Raw genomic sequence first — 12,004 nt, forward strand, 5'->3', positions numbered from 1 at the left:
AAGGTTTTTTCACCAGATTACGATCTGCTCTCAACTCTGTATCCAAGCACTCCCTACTTCGCTCCAAATTCAATTCGTAACAGATCAGAGAGAAGAATTGCGAGGAGGAGCGACTGAAAGAATACTTCGCAAAATATGTTCACACAATTTGGAGCGACGGCTGAATCTTTGAGTAAAGCGTCGACGTTGGTGTTCCGGATCGGTACGGACGCCCATCTCTACGACGATCCCGAGGATGTCAATATTGCTCCCCTGCTCGACAGCAAGTTCGATTCTGAGAAATGCGAAGCTCTTAAGCGATTGCTTGCTCTCATCGCCCAGGGCTTCGATGTCGCCAGCTTCTTCCCTCAGGTCTTACTCTTCGCCCTCTTAATCAGATTCTCATCCATTTGTTTGATCAAGTATCTTCTATTCATAAGTTTTGAAAAATCAATTTCAGTTTTGTGTTGCAGTTTATCATTGTTTATCGGCTTCGTAATCTGTATGTTGACTTGCCGAGCACGATATGTACTTCATTCATTGTGTAACAAAATCACTGGATAAGAATTACATTTCTTCATCCAAATTTTATTGGAAACAAATTTTCAGTGGTTACTTGCAGTCATAGCTCGTCTAGAAAACGATTAGCTCTATGACATATTTTTCCCCATTTTGAATGATGCCAGCAAGGTCTCATAATAGTTTGTATTATTATTTTATTCTGTTGCTAAGGGAGCCAAAGTAGTTTCTGGTTATTTTAATATTATTACTTAATACTTAGTAGTTAACTAAATGCAGCTCCTGTGCATTGCATCGAGTTTGAGAAGAATGAATCTAAATAGTGTGGCTTGTTAGAGTTTTCATATATATATATATATATATATATGTATGTATTTTTAATTGATGATTGAAGATTGGCAAGGTCTCAAACTAGTTTGAATTATTACTTTATTTTGTTGCTAGGGGAGCTTTAAGCAGTTTTAGGTTATTTCAACTAGATGTGAATCTTGTACATTGTTTGAAGTTTGAGAAATGAATCTATTTTTGACTTGTTATATAAATAGAGCTGCTTGTTATATCTTTTATATTTTATATTGATATTGATTAATATTAATACATAATTCTGTTGCTAGGGGAGCTATAAGGATTTTGGGCTTATTTTAATATTATAAACTAGGTCTCAAACTAGTTTGAAGATTTTTGTATCTAATATGTACTCATCTGTTTTCCATCTTTTTTCTTTCCATTATCAATGAAATTACAGGTAGTTAAAAATGTTGCATCTCAATCTTTGGAAGTTAAGAAGCTGGTCTACTTGTACCTCCTGCATTATGCTGAAAAGTATGTAGCTGCAGTAAGCCCTTAAATTTTGTGACCTATATGCAACCATTTCACTTAGTTACTTTGTTTTGTTCTCTAGTTTATCTTTCTTCTTCCTTTGAAGCTTTTATTCTTGTTGTAGGTTTAATGGGATCATCAAAATTCATTTGCTAAACATTCACAACACATTTTATTCTTTCATTTTTTTTGGAGTGTATTCATGGTCATGTTTTATAATTATGCGTTTAGAAGTTAACATGTGCTTTTATTTCCTGGCTTTTGGCATTTTATACTTAGTTTCAGCACATGATGAGTTATTCTTACTGATAATGCTTTTATTATTTCATCCTTTTAATGATTTAGGCGTCCAAATGAAGCATTACTATCAATTAATTGTTTCCAAAAGGACCTGGGTGACCCAAATCCATTGGTGAGGGCATGGGCACTTCGTGCCATGGCTGGTATTCGACTTCATGTAATTGCACCTCTTGTTCTTGTTGCTGTGGGAAAATGTGCAAGAGATCCCTCTGTTTTTGTTAGAAAATGTGCTGCAAACGCTCTTCCCAAGCTTCATGATTTGCGGCTAGAGGAACATACTTCTGCAATTGAAGAGGTCTGGTCTACATATTTGTTTCTTATCACTATGTTCATCATTGTCGTTGTTTCTGTGTTTGTGCTCTGTTAATGCACCTGTATCCTTAACTTCATGGGATTCATACTTTGAAACCTGAGTTTGCAAAAGATACTTCTATGCCAGATATTGGAGGTTTATCAATGTATGATTATGAGGCCATAATGGGTTCAATTAATTAACAGCAGTCCTCTGCTTTTGTAGATTGTTGGACTATTATTAAATGACAATTCCCCTGAAGTTGTTGGGGCTGCAGCTTCTGCATTTGCTACTGTTTGTCCAAATAATTTTCTATTGCTTGGAAGAAAGTACAAACGGTTGTGTGAGATTCTTCCTGATGTGGAAGAATGGGGTCAGATAATCCTAATTGGGATCCTTCTGCGGTATGTGATTGCAAGGAATGGACTTGTCAAAGAATCAATCATGTTTTCTTTGTGTCAGGAAAAGGATTATGGCTCTGGAAAGACTGTATCTGAAGATGATGAGGCTGACTTTACAGTGAAAGAAGGTGCTGATGGCTCTGGGAATCCTTTATCTGAATTAGCAAATATGATTTTCCATTGCTACATTGAAGGGCCGGATGAATATCTATCACGGTCAAGTTCTCCAAATAAGGGTTTTCCTAAATTAGATGCATCTCAATTTTCATCTTCCAGGAATGATGAGGTGATGATCCTGCTGCAGTGTACTTCACCATTGTTGTGGAGTAATAACAGTGCTGTAGTACTTGCAGCTGCTGGCGTACATTGGATAATGGCCTCTCAGGATGATGTTAAAAAAATTGTTAAACCACTCTTGTTTGTCCTGCGATCATCATATGCTTCAAGATACGTGGTAGGCATTTCTTGCACCCCTTGTTTATGTCTTATTTTGCTCTCTGCTTTTGAGTAGAATCATACATGCTGCTTTCACTTGAGTTTTTCTACTCTAGCACGTCTACTCTTCTCCATTTCTTTCTATTGTTTCTTGAAATTCTTACATTGTTACATATATGATGGGCTCAAACTCAGTTGGTCTAGGCCCATTAAGACTATTAAGTGCCCGTTTGGATTTTAGTTGGGTATAATATATTATGAAAATAATTGATTAAGTGGTAGATTTTAATCATAATTGATTATGTTATAACGCAATCTGTTTGGATACTATTTTTTTAAAATTGATTTTAATAGAATTGAAGATGTTTGGATAATTTAATTAGAATCAATTTTAGCTATATAAATTATTATATAATTTAATTCTTAAATACCAAATATCAATTTTTTGACGATACAAAGTTTGAATTTTATTAAGAAAAAAAAGAGAAGAGAGTTTGGTTTTATTTTTATTAAATTGTGTGCTTTCTTTGTAATTTTTTCTTGGGCCTTTCTTTGTAATTTTCCCCAACGCTTTTTGGCAAGCTTTTCTACAAACGCTCAGATTCTCAGCTTCCAAGAAAAATCAATTTTTGGCCCAAAAATCGATTAACCAAAATATTGTGTGTTTGGATAATTTTGTGGAGAATCGATTTTTTTACCCAAAAATTGATTCTGCACTGTATCCAAACACCCACTAACATAATGCATAAGGGTGGGGTAAATGAAGGGGGCCACTAGGGAAGAGAATGTTAAGAAAGCATCTCCCCTGGCCTAAATGTTTGTTCGTTGGTATATGTTCTGAATTTGGTTGATACTTGGGTTTAGAAATAAAATGATTGTTTACTTTCTGATTTGTGCAGGTCCTGTGCAATATCCAAGTGTTTGCTAAAGCTATGCCGTCGCTCTTTGTTGCTCACTATGAAGACTTCTTTATATGTTCTTCAGATTCATATCAGATAAAAGCTCTGAAGCTTGAGATACTTTCTGCCATTGCCACAGACTCATCTGTTTCTTTCATTCTCAAAGAATTTCAGGTATTTCACCTCAAATTCAAGGATTCCTTTTCAGCTAAGTTGTGATATGTAGATGAGTTACTGCCTTCTAAAAAGAAGTGTTTGTCAGCATTAAACCTTAGCTTGCTGTGCAAATTGTGGAATAAACATTATTACTACTTTCTGCACACGTACTGAAAATTACTTTTGCTTCTTATTTATGGTTAATATCTTTTATGTTTTCAAAACAAAGAAATGGGATCATTAATATTTTGATTCTATTGGGGTGTGAATTAAATTTTACCATGAACTTTGAATGTAAATTCCATTTACTAGGTTTCTGCATAAATTGATGTTTTTCTTAGTGTGTTGCTAGGATTATATTAAAGATCCAGATAGGAGATTTGCTGCAGATACAGTTGCTGCCATTGGTCTATGCGCTCAAAGGATTCCAAAAATGGCAAATGCATGTTTGGAGTGGTTGTTAACTCTGATAAGACATGGTATGTTACTATGTACCAGCGTCTTCTCATGCCTATTTAAGATTTGACATGCTCCTTATTCAATATCCTTAGTTGCAGAACTTATGTCTAGCGGAATTCAATCTGTGGTTGGAGAAGACAATGTGCTAATTCAGGCTATCATATCCATTAAATCAATCATAAAACTGGATGCACCCTGTTATGAGAAGGTATTTTGATGTTTTCTTTGTCATCATGAAACATTCAAACCACCCTAACATTTTCTGCTGTTTTTTGTTGATTAAAAAAATTGTTCAAAAGACAATATAAAAGATGCTACCAAACTGGATATAAGCTTGGGTAGCATACAGCGTATGCACCCTGGTCTCCAAGGACACCATTTTGATTATTAGCTGTTAGGTTAATTTAATATTTTCTGTTGCTATTTAGACCTCAGTTTGCGAGTTGTTTATATCATGAACTGCTTACATCTGTCTTGACATATTTAGTGTGATGTGGGCTTATTCAATGTATTTTTAAACTGCTGGAGGAGGCATATAAAGTTTTATCTTTTGTATGTGATGGTGAGGAGTACAAGTTTGAAGAGAGGTGAGGGGAAAGGATTTTCATGACCTACCTAGCTCGTGGTATAAGACAATTTTATAAATACAGTGTCCAGTAATGCAAATACAACTTTACTTAAAATATGTTTCTGATTTATGACATAGGGTTGGAGTCATATATGTTTCTTTTCCAGTTTTGTGAGAATGATTATATTATGCATTTGAGTGTGCACATATATTTAAGTCATAAGTTCATAACTGGCAGTTGTAGAAGTGGCAATAATTATAACAAACCATTAAGCTAAGTTTTATCTTTTTATCAAAAATATATATCTTTTTACCTATTTTAATATATTTGATCATATTGGAAAGATTATTGGTGGAATTATAGATGTGTGTGGATGAGATAGATGAATCTCATTATATGCTGATGGAACTTAATTTTTTTAAAATTATTTCTGTGCTTTCATGTTTGCGGTGCGTCATTTATTTGTTATGCTACTTCATCCTCTTTTAGGCATTATGCTTTCATTAGCGATTACACCTTTATTTATAGATTTCTTGTCCCTTTGTTACACATATCATAGCAATGTAAGTACATTTCAAGCTAAAATGCTAGTACGTTCCTGCCAAAAGTGATTGCAGAAGATTGGAGAAACATGCTTCATGTAAATTATTTGTTTGTTTGTAAACTTTGTATAATATCTTATTTCATGTCTATCACATGTGCTTCACAAGCATTCCTAGGATTTTTTTTTTCCTATAGGCCCTATCGTAATTATATTGTTTTATATTTTGTTTCCGGTTATTCCTTTCTACAGTTTGATCACCACCCTTGTTTTTTTCAGTACAGACGATGTTGCTACAGTAATTATTAATAGTAGTAATTGGTTATATCATTTCAGAGTTCCTTGTCTTCCACCTTTGGTTTTGTCAGTACGGAGAACATTGTAGTTTCTTGCTTGTGGCATTGCTATAGTTGAGTTAGTTGCTAGTAGTTCTTGCAATCTTTGGATGCTTTGTTTCTGCATCTGTTGGTGACTTTCTTCATTTTTTAAAGGTCATAATTCAGTTAGTTCGTAGTTTGGATACAATCAAGGTTCCTGCTGCTCGTGCTATGATTGTTTGGATGATGGGGGAGTATTGCTCTTTAGGTGAGATAATCCCAAGGATGCTGAGTACAGTACTTAAGTATCTAGCTCGGTGCTTTGCTTCAGAAGCATTGGAAACAAAGCTTCAGATACTTAACGCAACGGCAAAGGTATGTCATGAAGCTAATTTTTCACTTGTATTCCACTGATTGATCCATATGGCGATTGAACAAATGTTATTGCACGTAATCCTTTTCTCTGGTAACTAAAAGTATCAAATACTTATATTTCAATTCTCAAATGTAAACAAAGATGGAACTAAAAGCTGATCAATAACTGATTTTATATTCTTGTCCTCTGGCTGTGATTATAAGCCTTAATCTCTTAATTTGGGTTAACTACATGTAGCCTTGGTCAGAACTCATTATAACACTATTGTGATCATAGATTCCTTTTTTCTATTTAGTTCAATTTAGGATTACGTCTCTTCATAGACTTGTTAATTCTTTTATGGGAAAACATAATTTTAGGTCCCTATACTTTGCTTGTGTTTTGCTATAGGTATCTGCATTTTTTTTTTTGTGTATTTTAGGTCCCTACACTTTTGTTTTACGGTGTTTTAAGTCCTTCCAAGGTCTTTATACTTTGCTTATTTAGGGACCTAGAATGCCGAAAAATAAAATTGTAGGGACCTAGAACACAAAAAGAAAAGTGCTAGGACATATAGCAAAATGCGAGCTAAGTATGAGGACACAAAGTTATGTTTTCTCTTCTTTTTCAGTGTAGCTTATTAATTGTATGGTTCTATCCTTTGCATTCTTTCATATAATCTTCAAAGCTCCCACTTGAATTTCTCCTTCTTGCAAGTCCCCTTGCCTCCCTTTCAAAAGGGGAAAAAGGAAAAGAGAAATTTAAATTCTATCTTGAATAATGCTATCCTTTTGGCCATAATCTTAACCTGGGGACCCGTTAAATGTATTTTTGCTTAATGCAAGTACAGTAGGCTGTTAACAGAAAGATGGAGAGCATGCATTTTTTAATATGCAGATTTTTCTTGCTTAACTATGCTGGCACAGTTTACTTTTTCCGTGCATACATGGTTGAATACTGTCCATTTTTAAATGAAATATTTGACATATGGATCCTTTTTTATTTTTTTTGCTTTCTCAATTACTAGGATTTATGTTAGTATTTGAATTCTGTGCATTGTTAAATGAATATATGACCACATGCTAGCAAGTTTTTTGTTTTGGATTCCCAGATGTTAATAATTTGTTCCTTTTAGCTAGTTTATTTTAAAGGTTTTCAAATTTATATTACTCTTTCGGCCTGAAAAGTAGAAGTTTAATTTTGATGTGATGAATTTTATTTTTTTGAATGGCTTTTGGTTGCAGGTCATGCTATGCACGAAGAAAGATGATAGTGGGTCCTTGCAAAGAGTCTTAAGTTATGTAGTTGAACTAGCTGAGCATGACCTGAATTATGATATTCGTGATCGGTCATGTTTTGTAAAGAAACTTTTCTCCTGGAATCTTGAGTCCCAACAAATTGAGGAAGAAAATAACAAATCACAAAATAGAGACCTGTCCTATGCACTTGCTAAATGCATTTTTGGTGGGCAGACAAAAACGGTGACAGTATCATCTGAACCTATCAATTCCCGGTTTTATCTCCCTGGTTCTCTTTCCCAGATAGTATTTCATGCAGCTCCAGGCTATGAGCCTCTTCCAAAGCCTTCTAGTCTTCCATACAATGATCTTGATCAATATGATGGGGTTTCTTCAGGAGATTCCAATGAAGAGGATGATCCTGATGCATCTGGATCTTTGGGTGAGGAAAGTGCTTCTGATTACAGTTCTGAACATTCATATACTGGTTCAAGTGATGTCAGCCATGGTGACGAGACTGTTTCTGGTAATCAAAACAGCAATGCTGATCCTTTGATTCAGATTTCAGACACAGTTAATGGCAGCAAAAGTCAGAATGGTGGGTCTCCCCAGGTACAGCTGATCTTGGGGACTTGTTGTCTACAAGAGCTCTAGAGTCATGGTTAGATGAGCAGCCTGGATTGTCTTCTGAAAGTACAAGGGAACAAGGTCGAGCCTGCAGATCTTCAGCTAGAATAACCATAGGAAATATCAGAAGTCGAGTTAAAACTAAATGCTATATGCTCTTAGATCCCGCACATGGAAATGGATTGAAGGTCAATTATTCATTTTCATCTGAGACTTCAAGCATATCCCCTCAACTTGTATGTCTAGAATTATTCTTTGAAAATTGTTCTTTGGAGTCCTTATCTGATATAGTCTTGATAGATGAGGATTCTAGCAAGGGCTCAGATTCTACAAACCAGACATCATCGACTGTTGAAAGGTAAGCTTTAAATTTTCCGTTTCTTTTTTAAGGTAAAATTTGATGTACCTTTTCTACCATGATTGTCAATATGGTTTTATTTTCTGTGTTTTGTTTTGCTCTGCATTTGCAAAGATTTTATTTGTCACTCTCAGGGTGATAATTTAAATCTACAAGGCTTTTGCGTTTTGTGAATTTTGGTCTGCTACTCTATATGTTAAAACATAGTTTAAGAATTGGCTTGAGTTCCAGCTTACCTGATGCAGGAAGATGGTTTATTAAAATTTCAATTTGGGCTTTAAGTTGGGAACATTAATTTTGTTAACTTTGGCTTTTATCTTTGCTTGGATTGGATATCCCTTTACCAGTTCATTGTAAAGGTAAGATGAGAAGGTAAGCTTTGGCTTTTATTCTTCGGTTTCTTATTTGGGATGACTCATCAAGAGGGTTATAACTTATAATTACCCACTTACTGTCATTCTTTTTTCCCCCCTGAAAATTGATAAATTAGATTTTGAGAGCTGTGTTATATGCTCTTTTGGTTGTTTTTGGCTCTCATCTTATATTTGCATGATTTTTACATATTGGCTTTCTGGCACTAATGGATCTTACTGTTTTTGGCATTGCATTCCAGTACTTCGAAAACTGAGTTGCCAAATTTGGTTTCCATGGAAGAGATTCCTTCTCTGGAGCCTGGTCAGACAGAAAAGAGGACTCTACAAGTTCACTTCCATCACCACCTATTGCCTCGAAAGCTGGCTTTGTTTTGCAATGGCAAAAATTTCCCGTTAAGCTAAGGCCTGATATTGGTTACTTTGTGAAACCACTTCCAATCAGTATTGAAGATTTCAGAGATAAAGAATCTCATCTTCGTGGGATGTTTGAATATGTGAGGAGGTAAGTCAGGGTATGGAACATCTACTAAATAAATTTAGTTTACGCCTGGCATTCACAATCCCAATCCATGTGATATGTATCGTCAATTTGACTGAGTGCCCCCATCTTAAAACATTGAGAAAATAAAAAGAAAAGAATGGATAGCTTCTCTGAAATAGTATGGATATTCCTGTTAATCTGCTAGCTTTATATCCCAGCAAGATATCCCTGGGGAAAGCATCTCTGAAATAGGCTCCGTGTTTATCTGAATCCATAATTGATTAGAGTTTATCCTGTAACCTCCATAGTGAGTTGATTTTTATTTTATTTCTGTTATTGCATTGGGACAATTGAGTAATTGCATTTTGTTACAATGCTATAGTGATAGTGCATCTAAGAGTTTCCCAACTGGTTTTTGACCATTTCAAATTTTAATGGGAAGAATTGCTGCGAGGGATTTATACTCGGGGAATGAACTGAGTGAAATTAACAGTGTTAAAAGACTTGGTGTGGAATATATTATTGTAAAGGCTAGCTTCAGGATATAGCCATCTTGCTTAGGCAATCTTTTCCTGTTGAAATAATGAACAGCTAGATTTAAAATGAGCAGAGCATTAACTGTAAACGTTTGAAGCAAATATGAATCTTGTTAATTTGGAGAATTCCGCAGACAGAAAATTGACTCTGTACATTATTACAAGATTACCTTGCTTCATTGTGAGCGTGATTATTTTGCTGGAAATCCCTTCATTTTTCTGTCTTATCTTTGAGATTCTTAACTTGATTATCTTGTATAATGTCTCAGTTGTACGTTCACTAATCACATTGAAGACCTGAACAAGGACAGCAGCTCTTTGACGAAGGACAACTTTCTTGTGATTTGCGAAAGCATAGCACTAAAGATGCTCAGCAATGCAAATGTTTCCCTCGTATCTGTGGATATGCCTGTTACTACCAACCTTGATGATGCATCTGGTTTGTGCTTGCGTTTTAGCAGTGAGATCTTGAGCAATTCCATGCCATGCTGCTTACAGTTATTGTTGAAGGTAAATGTTCGGAGCCATTGAATGTCTCTATAAAAGTCAACTGCGAAGAGACTGTGTTTGGCTTGAATTTCTTAAACAGGGCTGTCAATTTCTTAGCTGGAGAGGCTCTTACCCAATCATGAGTTTGCAAATTGGATTGAGAAAACATCATTTGAAAAAGAACAGAGTTTTGAAGTGTGGTGTCTCTGGTTATTTTTGTGATAATTCAACTTGTACATGACTATATCTCTTACTTGTTTTTGGGGGTTAACTTAATTCCAAAAGCATCCACATACCTTTCTTTTTTTATTTAAACTTGTATGCCATGGAGGGGACCATAACCTTTGCGTTTACCTTCTAGATTTCTTTCAATTGCCATGATTTATTGCTGCTGCCCGTGGCGCCACTGCCAACTGAAATCTAAGTAGCTGCCATCTTTGCTAGTTGTGAGTTATTAGGTTGTCTCTCATGGAGAGATCTATTTTGCCTGCGAAATCTTACACTCTTATACTTGACTGAGAAATGGCACGAACAATTTTTCTCTTGCCCTCAGCGTACGAATCCTTCTAGCTTCAAAAATGTTCAGCAGAACGGTGCATAGTGGTGCCAATCACCTTAATCCACGTAAAACTGTTCCATTAAAAGAAATAAAGAGGAATTGTAGGGTGATCAGAATATTTTCAGGCGTTGATGCCTTTTGGATTATGACAAAATGCACAATTTATGTTTAATGTCTCCTTCCGAGTTGGCCCTGAGATGTTGGAGAGCTTATATTGATCGAAGTTCTGTAGTGAGGCTAAAGAATAACTCTCTTTGGTCCTGGTCAAATGGTCATGTTATTCGTTACTGATATGTGCCTCAGCAGTCGATGATTAGTTGTCTGAGTCCAAGTGATTGTTGGGAGTGGGAGATACTGTGGTAGATATTACTCAACTTGAAAAATCGGAAACATATTTGAATATTGCCAAATGGGTTCTGACCTAATAAAGGACAATCTTCTTGTTCTTACTGGGTACTGGGAACAGTGTTATCTGTTCTTCATTTTCCATTTCTCTCTATATAACCATTCCCGAAATGGCAATCTTTTCCCAAAAGTTTTTCAGGGCATTAAAATACAGCATTCGTAAAATTTCTATATTGGTACTTATGTGCAGTGCCAGATGGTAGAAGTCAAAAAGGGATGAAAAATATGATAATTATTACTGTACACATTGGTAAACACGAGACTTTTAAGCAAGGTCAATGAACTTAATATTCTCATTTGTACCGCTTCCTCCCTTTTAATTTATAAGATTTTTTAAATAAAAAATATGTACTAACAATTTATTAAATGTGTGTTAGAATTTTATTTTTTAAAATAAAAAATAACTTTTAAGATATCATTTATTTAATACTTCATTTATAAAAGAATATTATGAAGAGAGTATAAAGGGAATAGTAATATTAAAAATGTATCATTAATAAAGTCTTACTTTTATCAAAATGTTTTATATTTTCGGATGTTGAATCTTTTCAAAAGTATTTCGTAATTTAGGACGGAGATATTATTATATACTGTTTTGGTACAGGTGATATAAAATTTTAAAAAATTATTTTATTTTTATTAATAGATATTTTGATTTAAAAATTCATGGTTTGTATTTAATATGTATTTTAAGAAATATAACGTTAAATGAAATCTGGGTGAAAAAAATAAGTAATATGGGTTCAAAAACCCAATTGAATTCATAACACCGTAGTTCTAAAGCTGCAAAGGGATTTATTTTGAAGAGAACAATCATGACAAAGATATTTTTTTTTCTTGCATCTAACAAATAATCAATAATATAAGGTTCAATCAAGAGCAAATGTTATAAATAA

The 12,004-nt window shown here is 34.6% G+C and overlaps 1 protein-coding gene across 1 annotated transcript; it reads left to right on the top strand.

Moving 5' to 3' along the window:
- LOC129300634 (AP3-complex subunit beta-A-like) lies at positions 1–10,497 on the top strand. Its single transcript, XM_054939206.1, is given in 14 exon segments — positions 1–351; positions 1,244–1,320; positions 1,663–1,912; positions 2,135–2,764; positions 3,645–3,818; positions 4,153–4,279; positions 4,358–4,467; positions 5,861–6,061; positions 7,286–7,883; positions 7,886–8,264; positions 8,878–9,014; positions 9,017–9,140; positions 9,925–10,142; positions 10,145–10,497. Coding segments are annotated over 14 exon segments (3,384 nt in total). The 5' UTR covers positions 1–135; the 3' UTR covers positions 10,288–10,497.
- The last annotated feature ends 1,507 nt before the right edge of the window (positions 10,498–12,004 follow it).

This window comes from Prosopis cineraria, unplaced genomic scaffold (genome assembly GCF_029017545.1).
Source record: "Prosopis cineraria cultivar Desert tree isolate PC_DT_omini unplaced genomic scaffold, ASM2901754v1 PC1686, whole genome shotgun sequence".
NCBI classification, from domain to species: Eukaryota; Viridiplantae; Streptophyta; class Magnoliopsida; order Fabales; family Fabaceae; genus Prosopis; species Prosopis cineraria.